We start from the raw sequence: 21,319 nt of genomic DNA on the forward strand, positions 1-21,319 counted from the left end.
ACATTAGCCATCAGCCAAATGACTGATAAACAGCTTTTGGAGTCTAATCGCTTGCAAGTTTGGCTATAATTATGGAAAGAAAATGGTGGGATTAGGGCTGGTTCACACCTGCATTGGAGGCTCCGTTAGCAGATCTGGCCGAGATTACCACTGGAAACGATAGCGCATTAACCCTTTCAGGACGAAGATCATTTTGGCCTTCAGGACCAGCCCCATTTTTTTCAAATCTGACATGTCACTTTATGTGGTAATAACTCTGGAATGCTTTTGCCTATCTAAGCTATTTCGAGATTGTTTTCTTGTGACATATTGTACTTTATGCTAGTGGAAAAATTTGGTCAATAAATTCATTGCTTATTTGTGAAAAACACCAAAATGTTAAGAAAATTTGCAAAAATTATGATTTTTCTAATTTTTAATTTATCTGCTTGTAAGACAGACAGTAATACCACACAAAATAGTTACGATTTCACATATTCCATATGTCTACTTCATATTTGCATTGTTTTTTGAACATTATTTTATTTTTCTACGATTATACACGGCTTAGAACTTTAGCGGCAATTTCTCACATTTTCAAGAATTTCCAAAACCTATTTTTATAGGTACCAGTTCAGTTTTAAAGTGGCTTTGAGGGCCTTATATATAGAAACCCCCATAAGTCACACAATTTTAAAAACTACACCCCTCAAAGTATTCAATACAGCATTTCGAAAGTTTCTTAACCCTTTAGGTATTTCACAGGAATTAAAGCAAAATAGAGGTGACATTTACAAATTTCTTTTTTTTTTTTTTTTTGCCGAAAAATCCATTTTAATCCATTTTTTTCTGAAACACAAAATTTTTTACCAGAGAAACGCAACTCCATATATATTACCCGGATTGTGCAGTTTTTAGAAATATCCCACATGTGGCTCTAGTGCACTAATAGACTGAACCACAGGCCTCAGAACCAAAAGAGCACCTAGTGGATTTTGGGGCCTCCTTTTTATTAGAATATATTTTAGGCACCATGTCAGGTTTGAAGAGGTTTTGTAGTGCCAAAACAGTGGAAACACCTCCAAAAAGACACCATTTGGCAAACTACACACCTCAAGGAATTGATCTAGAGGTGTAGTGAGCGTTTTAACCCCACAGGTTTTTTTGCTGAATTTTGTGGAATTATTCAGTAAAAATTAAAATCTAAATTTTTTTCAATAAAACGTAGAAATTATACATTTTTACAAGCAATAAAGAAGAAAAAGCACCCCAAGATTCGTAAAGCAATTGCTCCTGATTACGGCAATACCCCATATGTGGTAATAAACTGCTGTTGGGACGCACAGCAGGGCTCAGAAGCGAAGGAGTGCTATTTGGCTTTTGGAGATCAAGTTTACTCAATTGGTGTTCGGGTGTCATGTTGCATTTGCAAAGCCCCTGAGGGACCAAAACAGTGGACAACCCCCAGAAGTGACCACATTTGGGAAACTACAGCCCTAAAAAGAATTTGTCTAGGGGTATAGTGAGCATTTTGATCCCATAGGGTTTTTTTGCTGAATTTAGTGGAATTAGGCTGTCCAAACTTCTATTGTGTTTGTTCCTTTTTTTATTTTTATTTTTATTTTTTTACAGCATTCACCGTGTGCTATAAATTACATATTTAATTTATTCTGTGGGTTGATGCGATTATGGCGATACTATATGTATATAGGTTTTATGGTGTTTGCACGATAAAATCAGGGTTTTTAAAAAAAAATATTTCGCTTTTGTGTCGCCATATTATAAGAGGCACACCTTTTTGATTTTTCTATCCGGAAAGCTGTGTGAGGGCTTGTTTGCTGAACAAACTAGTTTTTATCTGTACAATTTTTGGGTACATGCGACTTTTTGATCCCTATTTATGAAAATTATTTGGGAGTGACTAAAAATAGCGATTCCGGTATAGTTTTTTTAAATTATTTTTTTATGGCGGTCACCGTGCGGAATAAATTACATTATAGGTTTATAGTTCAGGCCGTTACGGACGCCGCGATACCAATTATGAATAGTTTATTTATTTTTTTCTAATAATAAAGGACTTTATAAGGGGAAAAAGTAAATTTAGAAATGTTATTTTGATATTTTACTTTGGTAAATTTTTTTGTAACTTTATTTTTTTTTTTAAGTCCTTCTATGGACTTGAAGATCCAATTGTTGGATCGTTGTTATAATATCCTGCAATACTTATGTATTGCAGGGTATTATACCTGTCAGTTTCACACTGACAGGAGGCATATTAGGTCCTGTCTCTGGCAGGACGTAATCGCCTTCAATAGATGGCAGACCCGAAGCCTTTGTTAGGCTTCCGATTGCCATAGCAATCGCTCCCACCGCAACAATCGCCCCCCGCAATCGCGAAGCTGGGTGCCGATGTTGTTATAACAACTTAAATGCGGCGGTCACTATTGACTGCCGCAATTAAGGGGTTAATCTGTTCTGATCACCGCTGTGTTCCAACCCGATATTTTCAACCAGTACTAAGGCTGCTAGTAGCAGCCTGTACTGGGAGATGCCGGGCTGCGTGGAGCGTCTGTGTGCTCTGTTAGGAGCACACGTAGATTAACGGGCTGCAGGCACAAGGACCAGCTCTGCAGCCCGTTAATCTACGTGGGGTGGTCGGGAAGGGGTTAAGTGAGTTACGTCTGCTGCCGGTGGAGACCGTGGTGAAACTGAACCGGAGCTTCCGGTTATTCTCTTGTTCTGCTCCTCTGACGGAGAATTTGTATTTTTTTTTTCTTCAGCAGTTTTCCCGTCTGCATGCTGTATATCTTTATCTATCTGCAGCAGCATAAGGAGATTATACAGCAGTATAGCTGAGAATTCATCACACGGGTGGGATAAAACACTTACCAGGAATCTGCAACGCCTTTCTGTATGTTGCTTTCTCACTTCGCTCTTTCTCCCCCACTCCTCTCTCTGGATTTGTATAAGCAGCATGTCTGACTCACTCTGCTCCTACTCCCTCCTCCTCCTTCGCCTTCCCTCTCCATAGACTTCTATGGGCAGGCTATGAAGCGACACACACCCCCAATACCTGCAGTTAAGGGAAGGTGTCATGAAAATTTTATTTATTTTTTTATCATATTGCATTTAGTATGATAAATAAATTAAATTTATTTGTGTTCGTGTGTTCTACTTTTTACTTTTTTCTTATTTTGACTTCTCTATGGGGGCTGCCATTTTTTTTTTTTTTTCATCTCTGTATGTGTTGATTAACGACACATACAGAGATGGAATACGGCACATACATCCCCATAGAGAATGCGAACGGGAGCCATTCCATCCACTATGCTGTACGCCGTCTGTGTGGGAACGTCGGATGCGTCGCTCCCACACAGATCAAAAGGAAGGTCTTTGGCAGAGCAAAATCCGGCGCCATTTTCATGTGGACCAGAAGCCGCGGCCGGACAGTAAGATGACGATTTCCGGCCGTGGCTTCCGGCCATATGTTCAAGGAAGCGAAGGCGCAAGGCATAGGAGCAGTGGCGGCAGCGGCGGCAGGAGCAGGTAAGTTATGTTTGCGTATGTGATGTGTGTATTATGTTCATGTATGTTCGTGTTATACTGTCTGCTTATCACTGTATCTAATCCTCCTACACTGTGCGTCCGCTCAGAAAATGGCGGCACACAGTGTAGGAGGTTTGAAGATTCAACCCCCTCCTCCTGGCACTAGCCAGAATAAGGGACGGGGGATTGTGTGAGGACACTAGAGCGAGTGTGTCTACCCCAAATTTGCAGCATAAAGCAATGAGGTTGCTTTACCACATTGACCATGCTGCAATTTTGGGAACTGCACCTTCTAGTGACCATCACATGGAAATGTTATAAATTAGAATCTAATTTATAATATTTCCTGACTTGGGAAAAAATTTAAAAAACTACAACAATGTGTAAGCACTTAAATAAATAATTGTTTAACTAAAAAAAATTTTAAAAATTCTACCGACACATTCCCGTTAATCTCCTCCTCCTCTGTAACTGGGGATGGATTTTGCTTGACAACTGGGGGTGGACAGCAGATTATAGAAAGAGAGAAAACTAGTGGCGTTAACCTCACACAGAATTTTCGTGGATGCATTTTAACAGTAAAGCCTCATGCACACGACCGTATTTTTGCGGCCGCAATTAATCCGCATTTTTGCAAACCAATTTTAGACTCATTCTCTTCTATGTCCCCGTGTACAAGTCTGTGATTTTACACGGATCTGTGCAAATCCGGCCTGCAAAAACTCAGGACAAGTCATTTTACGGTCCGGATTTGCGGATTCACCAATAATGAATTGTTGTGAGTCTGGATGTCACGCTTGCGGACCGTAACACTAATCCGTTTGCGGACCGGAACACTAATACGGTCGTGTGCATGAGGTCTAAGTAAATTACAAAGTGTCTATGTCGGGTATAATATAAGATTAACATAAGTGTCCATTTAGGGCCTGTCAGGTCTCATAGAACCTGCTTATTTCAACAAGCTATGCGGAAGATCGAATGTCTATCAACCATAATGTACTGTCTTTGTTCAGTCTTAGAAACTGCTGAAAAATGTATAGCTTGTTACTAGAAGTGGACAGCTCAAGTTTTGTTTTTTGTTTTTTTGTGGAAACTCTATTCAGTTTGGACAAATGTATTAACTATTCTTTTGCAAACCGTTATGGTAGCTCACACCGTCTCTCTTTTCCCTAAAATATAAAAAATTGTAGCACAGTTAATTTGTTTTATTATACTGTATTGCATTTTTTCCTCCCTTTTTATCACTGTAAATAGAGCTAAAATATACAGCATAAATGTTCCGACCAAACTAACTTTGCTGTACCCGTACCAATCTCTTGCAGGTTATTGGCCTACTAGATGTGTTTTCGCCTGACTTGTCACTGGAGAAATTCACTGACTTGTAAGTTATTATATTTTAGTAACCAATGTCTGCTCTAATTTTCAGTTTGAAGGGAAGAGAACACCGCATGCTCTCTAGATACACTCTCTGGATGTGAATGTTGTGGTGTGAGGTGTGGGATTGTGTTTGCGCCTCTGTCTTACTATTGGCTGTGAAATGTCAGCATTTGCAATCCTTTCTGGCTACATTCTTAACATATTTTCAGTTAGGCCCTACAGTGATCCTCCTTTTCAGAAGCAAGTTGTGACAGGTTGTAAGATCTACTGAAACACTGGATACTGGTAAATAGTCCTGCATTTTCCAACTTCTACTTCTTTCACTCCTTTAAGACTGACTGACTGTGATTTGACTGGTTTGTTTTTTTAATAAAAAAAAGATTGCTAATTTGGTGGCGAGGCGTGCCAACTCTTGAAATTAGACATGTTTTGGAACCATTTATCTGAGGCAGCATAGACTGGAAAATAATTGAATTTCCCAAATCCCCCATTAGAAATATATAAGAAATGGAACATAACTCTGGGACTTCATATATTGAAAACGCAACGTGCCTAGTAAACAAAAAGCATATACTTCTTGTTAGAGTGATCTACAAGTAGCTAAAATATATAAGGGCACCAGTGACATTGAAAAAGCAGTCCTACCAGTGGGCATCATGCTATAGAGCAGGAGGAGCTAAGCAGATGGATATAATTTTGCGAGCACAGATTCGGCATAACTTGTAATTTATTGATCTAAACATTTGCTCAGTCTAGTCTTAGGAGTCTAGTAGGTGGTTTTAATCAGTGATTGACAGCCTTCCTTGTATGTCTGCATACACTGATGGCTTTGTCATTGAGTAGGACTGCCCACTGGACTCTAAGTCCAGAATGAGCAGAGGCCAGAATCTGTAAGGTGCCTGCAATCTGAGATGTCAGCTGCAGTTTTTTGGACAGATGACCAGTCGTTTTTAAGAGACGCAGCCTCAGAAGCTACCCTGAAACCTCAGCAGAGTGATTACCCCAAGCACTAGGTGGGATTTTCCTGAGAATTTAGTTACCTGCTGTTCTTCTAGCACCAACAGGAGGGAGTGAGGAGGAGGACTAAAGGGGGGACTCTTATGGAAAGTAGCTTTTGAGCTTCGTTCCTGGCATTTAGACCATGACAAAATGCACATAAGATTTTGCAACAAATAGCAAGAATTTTAAAGCAAATTCGGGACGGTTGCCAATTATATTAACTTTACAGTAAAAGGCTATTCCCAGGAGAAGACTTGCTGCTAAACACAATTGAATAATTTTTGAAATTTTGCATGCCAGTGACAACGGTTCCTTTAGGCCTGGTTCACATTGTGTTTTTACCCTACGTTTATTTCAGTTACTTATATAGCGCCAACATATTACGCAGTGCTGTTCAGAGGTCCTCTTTTACTGTCCCCTTTGGGGCTCACAATCTAAATTCCCTACTGGTTTGTTTTTGGGGTGTGGGAGGAAACTGGAGTACCCGGAGGAAACCCACGCAAACACAGGGCGAACATACAAACTCCATGCAGATGTTGTCCTTGGTTGGATTTGAACCCAGGACCCCAGTGCAGCAAGGTAACAGTGCTAGCCACTGTACGTTAAACGTGTACGTCGGGAAAGCTACTGATGTACACTCTAAACGTGTCCATAGGGCTCCATTAGACCAACAGAGGCCAAAAAAGTGTCCTTTTGGCCGCAGTCGGGCTGGCATACGTCAATATACCTTGTTGTTTTGTTTTTTGAGGATGGAATAATGTAGACTACAATATTCCATCCCGAGAGGTTCTGCAAATGTGTGAGATGCCACTGTATGGCATTCATCAGAAGTATATGTTAAACGTATACTCGGGAAGCCTCCCCAGGGCCTAAGTTATGTCAGGTGTTTCTCCAGTACCGGAGTCTCCGGCCAGAGTGCTGCTGATGTTTTGACCGGGAACTACTTCGTTTAAAGCCCCTGACGTCACTGTCCATCGTGTTGCCGATGCTTTAGTCAGAGTTTCCGGTACAGGCATACAGAGGGATACGTCCGCTGAACTTCCCGGGCAGAGCGCTACTTGAAGCGATGTGCCCGGGACAACCCCTAACGTCGCTGTGAATATATGGACAGTGATGTCAAGGGCTTACCAAAGACAGGAGTCCCTGGCCAGAGCGCTAGTGATGCTCTGGCCGTGGACTCCGTAGTTGAAAGCCCTTGACATTACTGTCCATATATGCACAGCGCTTCAAGTAGTGCTCTGCCCGGGAAGTTCGGCTGATCTATCCCACTGTATGCCTTTACAGTGTGATAAGTCTCTTCCTTCCGTCAGAAGTATACATTGGGACGACTCCTGACATATACTTCTGACGGAAGGGTAAAAAGGCATATAAGGAGGTTAAATTATTATAATAATGTCAATTTGTGTAATGGTCAAATGTCATATCTTTCGTTGAGTCCCAGGCTACAAAAAATGACCTTAGAAAACTTGTCGTATCTGACTTTTTAAAAAGTTTACAAAAAGAATAGGTAAGTTTTAAGTAATAATATCCCTCTACTCAGTATTGCGCTTCTTCATTCAAACCCTTGAAATCTTGTGTGAAAGCCTAAAGCCTTGTATGTTCCTTTTATGACTGCTTTTATTTTGAAATGAGTTGTGGCATATTCCATACCTAAAAGGAAGTCTGTAAGCTTGAGCCTAAATAAGTACCAAGTGACACCAGAAAGATTTCTGCTCTTCTGTGAATTATGCACTGTATATGCTTGTATTTTTGTGTGTGGTTATGTGCTTTGAGTCTGTTTGTTTAGTTTAGACTATTTCAATTAAAACTAGAAAAGAACTAGTAAATTGTACAACCAATCATTGCAGTCATTGTGCATTGCTTTTTTTGTCTAATAAAGCTTATTTATTTTGTAATCAAAATTTTCAGACTTTTTAATATCTTTGTTTCAATTCCTCATCTTTTCAAGATCTCTGTTGCTGCTACATGCAATTTTTTTTAGACCGGCAGTTAGAATATCAGCCCTGACATCCATTACATATGATATTGAATTTTACAGCTGAACTGATGTAACTGAAAGAGGCTCTGTCGCCACATTATAAGTGCCCTATCTCCTACATAAGGAGATGGGCGCTATAATGTAGGTGACAGCAGTGCTTTTTATTTAAAAAAACGATCTATTTTTACCACTTTATTAGCGATTTTAGATTTATGCTAATGAGTTGCTTAATGCCCAAGTGGGCGTATTTTTACTTTAGATCAAGTGGGCGTTGTACAGGGGAGTGTATGACGCTGACCAATCAGCGTCATTCACTCCTCTCCATTCATTTACTCAGCGCATAGGGATCCTGCTAGATCCTTATGTGCTGTCTTATACTAACACATTAATGATACTAAAGTGTTTAGACAGTGAATAGACATTCTATGGGAAGTCTATTCACAATCTCTGCACTTCGTTACTCTGTCTGTGGTAGTTACAGCAGAGGAAGCGTGATCTCGCTGTAAATGACCGGTTACAACGAGATTACGCGTCCTCTGCTGTAACTACTACAGACAGAGTAACGAAGTGCAGAGATTGTGAATAGACATCCCATGGAATGTCTATTCACTGTCTAAACACTTCAGTATTGTTAATGTGTTAGTATAAGACAGCACATAAGGATCTAGCAGGATCCCTATGCGCTGAGTGCATGATGCGGATTGGTCAGCGTCATAAACTCCCCTGTACAACGCCCACTTGGTATAAAGGGAAAATACGCCCACTTGGGCGTTAAGTAACTCATTAGCATAAATCTAAAGTCGCTAATAAAGTGGTAAAAATAGATCGTTTTATTATATAAAAAGCGCTGCGGTCACCTACATTATAGCCCCGATCTTATGTAGGAGATAGGGCACTTATAATGTGGTGACAGAGCCTCTTTAAATTGGTTTTCCCACTAAGCACATTTGCCACCTATCCACAATCGTGCAGTGAGGAGGAACGTGGTTCTAGTGATCGGCGGAGGTCCCAGTGACAGCCACCAGCCAGCGATCATACATTTTGTACCTATCCTGTGGATAGGTGATAAATGTGCTTTGTGGGAAAACCCATTTAACGGTCCTCCTTTTGGATTCAATGTGAAACGGACAGAACTCAATATGGAAAAACTGATGTTTTTTATAGATTAAAGGGGTTTTCTGTAACCAATTTACTAATTTCAATTTCACTGCACATAGAAAATGAAATTTAAAAAAACGTACGTATATTACAAATTACATTATTTTTAGAACACCCGATTCCAGCGCCGGTCACGTGATGCGTCAAGTAGCAAAATCTTTACTTCTGACGCTACCTCTTACATGATCTATGACTTCCGTTTTCCGGCCTGCTCAATGTATGGAAACGTCATTCCTGACGTCCCTGCACACTGAGGGAATAGGTGGACTGGATACTCTTTCTCCAGCGTCTGAGCATGCGTAGTTTCTCTCATAGTGTGTTTGACCGGCCATCCTCCCGGCACATGGCATGCTCGGAGAAAAGCCATGCTTGCTTGGGGCGGACCGGAAGCTGTCATAGGAGGCATGTCAACAAAGTGCGGAATGTAAAACGAGCGCGTTTATAGCACGGAAAGAAACAGAAAACTTCAAAAAGTTATTTTGGGGAGTATATAGCTATAAAAAAAAACATCAGACTATTAAGAAAAATATTATTTTAGATCTCGGAAAACCCCTTTAAATTCAGCATATGGAGTTATGGTAAAATGAATGTGAAAGATGAAACCCGTATCATACATTGCATTTGTTTAGTCAATTGTCTTCAGTTTCTTTAGAAATAAAATTGAACTGGTGACAAAAGATGTGAATACAACCTTAGTGAATTTTTTTTTTTAAAGTTTTCATTTAATGGGGTTATCCCTGTTTTTTTTTGTTTTTTTTGTTTTTAAATTGATGATCTATCCTTTGGATAGGCCATCAATATTAGATTGGCTGGGGTCAGACTCTCGGCACCCCTGCCCGATCAGCTGTTTGAAGGGACCGCAGCGCAATTACGATCTCCACATCCTCTTCATTGTTTAAATGGTTCACCTCCTCATTCAGACTTGCAGTTGCCGTTACCCTGCACAGCCACTACAAATGTATTTCCCCACCGTCCCATTCACTTGAATGGGGCAGTGGTTCAATACCTTGCATGGCCACTCGTTCGTCCCTTCAAATAGCTAATCAGCGGTGGTGCCCAAAGTCAGACCCCAGCCGATCTAATATTGATGGCCTATCCTAGGGATAGGCCATCAAATTAAAAAACCCGGATGACCCCTTTAGCGAATGCTACATGAAGTTCTGCCCACAGCTGGATGGTTTGTGGAGATTTGTTACAATGTCCTCAGTCTTGACAATCCTCTGTGAGCTAATCATAGCAGCAGAACAAACCTCTTTCCTTGATTTTAACCCCTTAGTGACCAGCCCATTTTAGGCCCTAATGACCAAGCTATTTTATTCGTTTTTCTATAGTCTCATTCAAAGAGCTATAACTTTTTTATTTTTTCGTCTACATAGCTGTATGAGGACTTGTTTTTTGCGGGATTAGTTGTGCTTTTTAATAGCACCATTTTTGGGTACATATAATTTTTATATTAACTTTTATTAACCTTTTTGGGGGGGGGATTATAAAAAAAACTGAAATTCCGCCATTGTTCTATGCGTTTTTAAATTCACGCCGTTCACTATGCGACGTAAATAACATGTTACCTTTATTCTATGGGTCGGTACGATTACGGCGATACCGCATATGTAGAGGTTTTTTTATGTTTTACGACTTTTGCACAATAAAAACACTTTTGAACTAAAATTATTTGTTTTTGCATCGTCTCTTTCCAAGAGCCGTAATTTTTTTATTTTTCCATCAATGTAGTGATTTTTTGGGCTTGTTTTCTGCGGGACAAGACGTAGTTTTGAATGGTACTGTTTTGGGGTGCATGGGACTTATTGATTCATTTTTATTATGACTTTTTTGGGGGGCAATGGAAAAAAATTGCAATTTCGCCATGGTTTTTTGCGTTTTTTTTTTACGGTGTTCACTTTGCGGTTTAAATTACATATTAACTTTATTAATGGAGTCATTACGGTCGCGGCGATACCAAATGTGTACTTTTTTTTTTACACTTTTACTAAATAAAACCACTTATTATGGGAAAAAAATGGTTTTATTTATTTTTTTACTGTACTTTTTATTAATAATCTTTCACTTTGATGACTTATTTTATTAGTCCCACTAGGGGACTTTACTGTGCGATCTTTCAATCGCTGCTATAATGCTCTGGTATACTTCGTATACCAGAGCATTATTGCCTGTCAGTGTAAATCTGACAGGCAATCTGTTAGGACGTGCCTCCGGCGTGTCCTAACAGGCATATGTCCTGGGCAGACCTGGGGGCTTTTATCAGGCCCCCGGCTGCCATGATACCCCATCGGAGACCCGCGATAGCATTCGCGGGCCGCCGATGGGTGACAGAGGGAGCTCACTCCCTCTGTAAACAAAGTTAAATGCCGCGGTCGCTATGGACTGCGGCATTTAACGGGTTAAACGGCCGCGATCGAAGTAAACGTCGATCGCGGGCGTTGGAGCAGGAGCTCAGCTGTCATCAGACAGCAGAGCCCCGGCTCCTGCCTGCACGGGAGACCCGTGCAGGACTTAGACTAGGCTGACGTGAAAAGGCATCAGCCTAGCCTAAAGCCCATTAGTGACCGACGTAAAAAGGCGTATTGGTGGTCACTAAGGGGTTAAGACTGATGGCTCTTACCTAAACTGAGATTGCAGCCACCACCTGTGTGAGCAGTATTAGGTTTCTATGTATTCACTGACATCAAGAGGAGAATTGGCAGCAAGTGAAACCCAAAATATATCAAACTTATCATTATACATTAGAAAAAAAATTCCACCTAAGACTGCACAACCCACTTTTAAAGGGTTATTTCCATCTGAATCATTTATGGCATATCCACAGAATATGCCATAAATGTCTGATAGAACCGAACCCACTTGCTCGGCTGCTTTCTGTAACTCACATTGGAATCAATGGAGAGGCCACTTCTCCATTGATTCTCTGCCTAGATGTGGTGGCAGCCTTACCACAGGGGGTGGGATGACCCCCTTTCTTGAGAGAAGTACTGGTCCCAGAGCTGGGACCTTCATTTATCAGACATATTTGACATAAGCCATAAATATCTAAGGCGGGAGCGCCTCTTTAATAATATCCCCTCCTTCCTTTAGTGCCTGCTGGTAGCCTAGATAAAATGATCATATGTTTGACTCTTAAACGTCTACTTTTATGGATAGATTTATTTCAGTGTCTCAGGGTATGTTCATACAACTTATTTTCGGCCGTTTTTCGGGCCGAAAAACTGCCAAATAACCGGAAGCAGAACGCCTTCAAACATCTGCCCATTGATTTCAATGGGAAAAACGGCGTTCTGTTCCGACGGGCCATATTTTTACGTGGCCATTTTGAAAAACTGCCACGTAAAAGAACGCCTGCGAAAAAGAAGTGCATGTCCCGTTTTTGGAGCAGTTTTTCATTGACTCTATAGAAAAACAGCTCCATAAACGGGCATAAAAAATGCAGCGAAAACGCGACTTTGAATACAAAACGTCTGATCATCCGGAGCGGTTTTCCCTTTAGTAAGCGTGTGAACATACCCTTACAGTTTTCAAGAAGGCCTAATAGTTAATCTTTTTTTTTTTTTTTTTCTGGGGGGGGGGGGGAATTGCATGTGGCCTTACCGTTAAAGTGCGGTTAATGTCACTTACCCAGTAACTACAGTTTATTATCATAATCATTATTATCCCTCTTAATGCCAACCATAATTTTGACACTTTTTCATTTTAACATTGTTTCATTTTAAGGACATTATTATATCGTAAGACGTGTTTACAAGTAAAATTATCTCTGCACTTGATAAACGTATGTAAAATGATTTGCACCAAAAAGAAGGTGCCACTTAGACCAGAAATCTGCGCTGCATCAAGAGTAAATCTGCTCCAATATGTTTGCCGCACTGTGCTTGATTGTATGGTGCTCCTCAGTGGACTTAAATCTGCTGCACAATTTTTCTGCAAAAAGTATTTTCTTTTAAAGAAAGTGAATGCTGCTATTATCATTATTAACATGTGTGTGTGTGTGTGTGTGTGTGTGTGTGTGTGTGTGTGTGTGTATATGTGTATATGTGTGTATATAATATATTTTATTTTTATTGAAAAGAATACAGGGTTTAAATTTTTCTTGTGGAGATGGCTAAAGTGGAAAAAGTGGGTGTGTTTTGTTGTCCTATCTACAGTTCTCAGTCTTCAGATAAAATAGAGTACAGAGATATAGCAAGCACAAATACACATAATTAATAATATTCAATTTAGAGATGGACTTGGAACTTAAAGCATACCTAAAAGCATGGGTGCTTTTGGGCCTCTGGGCTCTGCCCTCTGCAGGAGTGGTGTGGCAGTGGCAGTGACCGCCATGCGGTGCTGCAACCAGTAGAGTAGGGACCCACTTTTTGAGATATATATATATATATATATGTCGTTTTCCCTCTCTGCAGGCTGCATCTCTAAATGTTAGTTTTCTCTGAATCTAAGGGTATGTGCACACACACTAATTACGTCCGTAATTGACGGACGTATTTCGGCCGCAAGTCCCGGACCGAACACAGTGCAAGGAGCCGGGCTCCTAGCATCATACTTATGTACGATGCTAGAAGTCCCTGCCTCGCTGCAGGACAACTGTCCCGTACTGTAAACATGATTACACTACGGGACAGTTGTCCTGCAGCGAGGCAGGGACTCCTAGCATCGTACATAAGTATGATGCTAGGAGCCCGGCTCCCTGCACTGTGTTCGGTCCGGGACTTGCGGCTGAAATACGTCTGTCAATTACGGACGTAATTAGTGTGTGTGCACATACCCTAACTGCTACCATGTCGTCTATACACTGCAGAGAACCGGGGAATCCTGCTCTCTTGTCTATCTTTAACCTATATAAAAGTAGCAGCAGCAGCATCATGGAGGACATTACACAGCAGAAATGAGCAGTGTAGCTGTGAATCCAGCACTTGGGTGAGATAAAACACGAACTATAGACTTCAGTAGCGTCTGCGTGCCTCTCACTGTGCTCCTGCTTCATCCTTCCTCTTCATAGAATTTTAAGGTCAACTCGGAGCAGACAGTCTATCTGAGGAGATTGAAAAAGCAGTAAATTTGGAGAGGGAACAATTAGGAGGCAGGGAGGAGCCTAATAAGTGGAGAAAGAGGGGCATTTTTCTCTTATAAGAAAAATAAAAATAAAAAAAATATATATATATATATATACACACACACACGCGCGCGCACACAGTTTTTCATATTTGCTTGTACTATTGATTTATGGAAAGTTTATTGAAACGTTAGTGACCGTTTAGTAATGTCTCAACATTACTGCCACACTGTAGGATATGAGTGTTTAGACCTATAAACCTATCACCATTCCACATGGTTCAGAGTTTGTATATTCTGCCTGTCTTCTACCCATTCTGTGTGTCCTCAATGGAACACTCCTAATCTCTCTTGCTTGACCCCTAAAGGCATCTGTTCAGATTTCAACCACCTTTTGCTTTTCTCCTGTTTGTCGCAGCTGGTGCGCTGATGGAAGAGTGCTGATTGTAGAGCACTAATGGTAAAACAACTGAGTGCCTTCCTCCTGTTAGTGGATCGCCTCAGCAGATCTCTACAGAAAAAGATCGGGAAAGAACAAACAAGTCTTCGTGGGCCCAGATATTAAAACGTCTGTTTTTTCTTTTAATACCAAACTTAAAAGAAAAAAACTTGTATATAAAGCGTATTTTATAGTTTAAAACATCTCATGGAGTCTGAACGGTACCTGACCTGTTTCGCCTTGCCGGCTTCCTCAGGGAAAACTAGGAGCGGTCCATTGCGAATGCAGAGAAATAGTAGAATTTAGGAGGATTATACAAACTTGGAACCACATGGAGTGGCAAGGTTTTTGGTACCAGCCATTCATATCCTACTGTGTGGCACTAGTTGAGATGTTATTAAGCTCTGAGTTTATCTCTATATTGAATAATCCTGTGTCTGTTTTCGGAAATTAAGATCTGTACAATTTGTATATTAATTATTATTATTTTTTTTTTCTTCAATTCTTCGTGCAGAATTAAGAATTAATAAAGTTAACTAAAAAAAAAACTACAAACGTTTATTTCAAATAATAAATTGAAAGTTTTTTTTTTTTTTACTTGTCTATGATGCCATTGTTTAACATGTATTCAAAGCATGTAACAATTTTTTAACTGTTTTCACAGTTTTCTGGTTATGCCTTTCATGGGCACAGACTTGGGAAAAATAATGAAACATGAGAAACTGTCAGAAGATCGAATTCAGTTTCTTGTATATCAGATCTTGAGAGGATTAAAGGTTTGTAATTCTACGTAAATTATATAAGAAATAAACATACCTGTATACTGTATGTATCCTATGTCCACATTTCTGCTATATCTACTGAACAACTGATAACCTATCCACCCGATAGGTCATCGGTGTGGGTCCGACACCCGGAACCTGCACCGATCAGCTACTCCGGTGGCTTGAAGGCACCGGATGTTGTTGCACATTATGCAATGTACGGAGCCGGAAGCAGTTGGCTCCGTACATTGCATTGCGGCCATGCTGCAGCTCGGCCGCTATTCCGTGGCCAGAGCCAACTGCTTCCGGTGCCCAGAGGCTCCATGTGTCTGACTCACACCGATGATATATTAATGACCTATCAGTGTTTTTTTTACCTGGCTACTAGAAATGTTAAACTGGGTCCTAGAGAACTGTAATTGGCTTCTAAAATATTCACCGCTAAAAAAAGTCTAACTTTCCAATCATGCAGGACAGCAGAGAGCGTTGTATAATAGATCCAGTGGCGTAACTATAGGGGTCTCAGTTGTAAACTACACGGGCCCCGATTACTATAGTAACTGACAGTACTTACATTCCTCCTTCTGGAGCGCAGCGGCGGTCCTGACGTGACAGCGCTATGCGCTGCGCACAATATCCCGACCCTGGATGGAGTCAGGACCTCCGCTGCGGCCGAAGAGGAGGATAAGTTTAATACCACTGTCTGCTGGAGCTGATGGGTCGGGATCTGACTCCCGGGACCCCCCCCCTGCAATTCATCTGTTTTGAAGCGGGTGCAGCGCTCGTACAAGCGCTACTTCCCCTTCATTCCGGTCACTTTCTCACACTGAATCGCCGACACGAACGTGTCAGCGGTTCACAGTGTGAGCAAGTAAGGGAAATGAAGAGGAAGCAGCTCTTGTATGAGCGCTGCACCCCCTTCAAAACAGCTGACTTGCTGGTGTCCCGGGAGTCAGACCCCGACCCATCAGCTATTGATGCTATCAGCTAGGCTGTCAATTTTTAGGGACTGGACAACCCCTTTTAAGCCTACAATGTGGTAGGCTTAGATACAGGGCCCCAGCAGACTGTAATTGAACACATATGGTAGGCTTAGATACAGGGTCCAACAAACCGTATCATACATACACTTGGGCCCTGTATCTAAGCCTACCATATGTTAGGACCCATGTACAGGACGGTAAAAAAATCTCCGTAATTGCGGACCCATTCTGTGCTACGGATAGGTGTCCGTGCCATAGAACTGTGTCGGGCGTCGGCGGCCAGCCGGGCCGTGATTATGGGCACGGCCGTGTGCATAGGCCCTTAGGCTGTGTTCACATCAGCGTTGCCCTTCCATTTGAGGGGTTCCGTTGGAGGTTTCTGTTGGGTAACCCCTCAACGGAAAGGCAAACTGAAACTTCCATTTCCCTCAGTCGACTGCGCTATTCCGTCAAAACAACGGGACCCTGTCACAATGGTGACAAACTGAAACCTTTAGCAACGTTAACTGCACCATGGAAAGCAATGGTGAGGGAAACGGAAGCTGAGGTTTCAGTTTGCCTCCGTTGAGGGGTTACCCGACAGAAACCTCAGACGGAAGAGCAGCTATGATGTGAACAGGCCGTTACTAATGGGGTTTTTTTGTGTTTTTTTTAAAGGTTTGGTCATTGGGCTACGTCGGATTAGCGGACTACTTTTTTTTTTTTCTCAATATGGTTAATGACGGTTGTGGGGGTTTTTTATTTCAATAAACCTGTTTTTTCTATGTCTTTGTATTTTCTTTTTAAAACTTTATTACTATTGCCTTATTAATAGCTGCTGGCTGATTGACAGCGTCCATTACTAAGGCGGGGCTTAGTGTTAGCCGGTGCAGAGCCTGACACTAACTCCCATTATTACCCCAGTACCCACCGCCACCAGGAATGCCGGGAATAGCCAGGTACGATCCAGTACCCCGACCATCTGTGGTGATGGTCGGGCACTGGGTCGGCCGCAGGCTGGTATTATTAGGCTGGGAAAGGCCAAACACAGTGGTAATGCTAAGCTGTGGCTGCTGTGTTGTATCTTGCTGTTTATGAAAAATGGGGGGACCCCACGTCATTTAAAAAAAATGAATGCATGATGGAAAGAACGATGTGGGGTTCCCCCATTTTTTATAACCAGCCAGATAAAACATAGCAGCAGCAGGCTAGCATTACCAGGGTGGGAAGGGCCACTATGTTTGGGCTTTCTCAGCCTACTACTAACAGCCTGCGGCCATGCCAGTGCCTGACCATCACTACAGGTGATCGTTTACTGGATCGTACCAGGCTCTGCCCGATATCCCTGGGGGTGGTGGGTACCGAGGTAATAATGAGGGTTAGTGTTAGCCTCTTTATGTCTAACATGAAGCCTCGCCTTAGTAATGGATGTTGTCAATCAGCCAGCGGCCGTTATTAAGGTGGTAGTAATAACGTTTACAAATACAAAGACCTAGGAAAAATATTTTATTGAAGTAAAAATCACACACAGCCCTCGTTATCCATTTTGAGAATAAAAAAAAACGCAGGCATCAAAGTAGTCCTCGAATCTGAGGTAGTATGAGCTTGTAAAAAAACACAAACACACAAAAATAGTTAGTAACACACAAAAAAGCAAAACAATTATTATTATTACCTTTCCTGGGTCCAGCGCTGGAGCCGCAAAGTCAGCGAGCTGGGCCCTATATCTAATCCGATCATTTGTGATACTGTCTGCTGAGCCAGTGTATCTAATCCTATAATGTGTGATACTGTCTGCTGAGCTACTGTATCTAATCCTATCCATAGCTATAGGGTCGTAGTGCTATAGATATGCTATTAGGGCTATTTACCCTGACGTTTCAAGACTTTAGTGACAGCCCTGGCTGCTAGTGCTGCATCGTTGGGTCACTTAGGCAAGCCAGCGATGCAGCTGAAAGTTGCGTGCCGTCGGCCACGAGAAGTTTGGGGGAGGGGGCCAAGAAGAACCTTTGCATCGGGGCCCATTAGCCTTTCGCTACAGCCCTGAATAGATCCTTGGCTAGGCTTGTTAGGGGTGTATTTATAATGCTGTTCAAAGGTGCGAATATACTTTTAAGTGGTTTGTTTCCGCTGAAATACACTATATGGCTAAAAGTTTGTTGCGTTCATATGCTAATTATTGAGTTCAGTTGTTTCAGCCCTACACCGCAAACACATACATAGAATCAAGCACACAGGCATGTAATCTCTATAGACTATGTTAGTAGTATGGCTCAGTGATTTTAGATGTGGAAAGGAGTCCTATCCTCTGTTGCCTCCCTCACTAAAGAGTTCCAAACTGCCTCTGGAATTGACATTGGTACCAGGACTGTGCATGGGGAGCTTCATAAAATGGGTTTTTATGGTCATCAGTCTAAGATCACCGTGCCAAGCAGCGGCTGGAGTGGTTTAAAGCTGCCAGTGGACTCTTGAGTAGAAATGTAGTCTCTTGAGTGATGAATTCTGTTTCACGATCAGTCTGAGGGATGAATCCTGGTTTGGCGGATGCCAGGAGAATTCTGCCTACTGGAACACATTGTCTCTTCTGTAAAATTCTATTGCAGGAGGGATAACTATGTTCTTTTTTAGGGTTTTGGTCAATCGCTTTATTTTTGGTTTCGGGGTAATTTCTATTTTATTTTTTGCTTCAGCATACATAGACATTTTAGTCAATTGTATGCTTCCAACTTTATGGCAACAGTTTTAAGGAAGGCCCTTACCTGTTCCGGCATGGCTGTGCCCCTGTCCACAAAGCGAGGTGCATAAAGATATGGTTTATTGTTGAGAAATTAGTTGCCTGCACAAAGCCTTGACCTTGACCCCATTAAACTCCTTTGGGATGCATTGGAACGATAATTGGGATTTAGACCTTCTCGCCCAACATTAGTGCCTGACCTCACAAATGCTCTTTTGGCTGAATGGGCACCAATTTTAACAGATGCACTCCATTGTGTGGAAAGCCTTCCCACAAGAGTGGAAGTTGTTACAGCTGCAAAAGAGCGGCCAACTTCATATTCAAGCCCATGGTTCTGGAATGGGATGTCCGACGTGCTAATATAGGTGTGATGGTCAGGTGTCCACAAATGTTTGTCCAGATGGTGTAAATAGCACCAAAGCTGGTTCCTCCCCCATCTCCCCTCTGTACAAAGAATTTAAAGAGGCTCTGTCACCAGATTATAAGTGCCCTATCTCCTACATAGCCTGATCGGCGCTGTAATGTAGATAACAGCAGTGGTTTTTATGTTGAAAAACAATCATTTTTGAGCAATTTTAGATTTATGGTAATGAGTTTCTCAAAGACCAACTGGGCGTGTTTTTACTTTTGACCACGTGGGTGTTGTAAAGAAGTGTATGAGGCTGACCAATCAGCTTCATACACTTCTCATTGTTCCAGCCCAGCATGATCCACAGCACAGTGTGATTGTGCAGTGAAAGAAGCTGGGCTAGAACAATGAGAAGTGTATGAAGCTGATTGGTCACTGATTGGTCAGCCTCATACACTTCTTTACAACACCTACTTGTCAAAAGTAAAAACACGCCCAGTTGCTCTTTAAGAAACTAATTGGCATAAATCTAAATTTGCTCATAACTTGCTCAAAAATGATCGTTTTTCAAAATAAAAACCACTGCTGTTCTCTACATTACAGCGCCGATCAGACTATGTAGGAGATAGGGCACTTATAATCTGGTGACAGAGCCTCTTTAATTCTGGCCTACATAGTTCGCTAAGGACTTTTTTGAAATTTGTCAACTAAATCTGTTTACAATCTGCAGGATATGCTGGGGATGATCTGCAGCTAAGGGAGGTCCATCCCCTGGCACAGCTGTATACTTTTTTTTATTATGTTCCAAATCCTGTATTTTTCACAGTATATGGATATGTATATTTATTTGTCACTTTCACTTTTTGTATCAATTTTTTTTTTCGTGGATACCTTAATCTTTGTTTATTTCACTGCATTTGCACTTGACAAGTTTTATATTTATTATAATGAGGCTGATGATACTAATTGATTAGATGTTATATAAATCATTGTGAGCCTGTGTATTGCTATGCTTGAGAAGGCTTCTGTTGCAGGACTGAAACGCTGCACTGTCTGATGTTGCCTGAATAAACCAAATTTTTTTGTCACCTATTGGAGTGCTGCAAGATCTTCTTTTGAAGTGTGTGTGTGTGTGTGTGTAAAAATATTGATAGTATTTGAGGGAAGCTGTACCTACTTCATTCAGGTATATACTCAACGATTACATTAAATTATTCAATTATTGATTACAAATGAAAAATAGCGATCATATTTCTAAATGCACCTGCAGCATAACAGGTTTTATTGTTGTGAATTGTCCTGTTAATTTAGTTAGGACAGACACTGATCCATTTCTGATATATCTACGTGCATACATTTTCTTAAAGGGATATTCTCATCTTCTAAAGATATAGCATATCGCTAGGATACGCCATCACTGTATGATCGGTGGGGATCCAACCTCTGGGACCCGAAAAACTGTTACGGGGAAGCTGTGCAAAATCGGCGCTGTGGCTTCTTCATTCGTTAGATTCGTGGAGGTCCCAGAGATCGGACACATACAAATCATATAGTGCCATCACTTTATAAGATGGGAGAAACTCTCTAAGGCACTGTTCTGTTTCCACTTTAGTTCATGCCATGTGCTTTGGCGTAGCCTTGTCCAGTTTAATGACAAGCATGTTGTTCTGTTCTGACAATCATGGAACAAAAACTGTACTGTGTTTTTACATGTGTCTGAGATAAGATGTTCAGCTCTTAATTAGATATAAGGATACAAGTTCATTTTGTGTTTTTTTTTTATAATGGTCTTCTACTAATAGGAATCAGTAGGTTCTATACTGGCAGAGTAATTTGAAGGTGAAACTTTTAAAACGCGGTAATAGGAGGATATATTTGTCTGAACCAACCAATTTTCGGGAGATCTGCAGAGCATCTAATGTCTGTGCTGTAGACCATAAAGCTGTCCATACACATAAGATAATGCTTGTTTG

General features: G+C 41.3%; 1 protein-coding gene across 3 annotated transcripts in view; it reads left to right on the plus strand.

The window, feature by feature from the left end:
• Positions 1-21,319, plus strand: part of MAPK12 (mitogen-activated protein kinase 12) — a 164,239-nt gene that overhangs the window by 64,989 nt on the left and 77,931 nt on the right. For all 3 annotated transcript variants that reach the window (XM_075857189.1, XM_075857188.1, XM_075857190.1), the window contains exons 3-4: positions 4,848-4,906; positions 15,202-15,313. In XM_075857189.1, coding sequence (XP_075713304.1) covers positions 4,848-4,906; positions 15,202-15,313 — 171 coding nt within the window. The remainder of the gene's footprint in view (positions 1-4,847; positions 4,907-15,201; positions 15,314-21,319) is intronic.

This window comes from Rhinoderma darwinii, chromosome 3 (assembly GCF_050947455.1).
Source record: "Rhinoderma darwinii isolate aRhiDar2 chromosome 3, aRhiDar2.hap1, whole genome shotgun sequence".
NCBI classification, from domain to species: domain Eukaryota; kingdom Metazoa; phylum Chordata; class Amphibia; order Anura; family Rhinodermatidae; genus Rhinoderma; species Rhinoderma darwinii.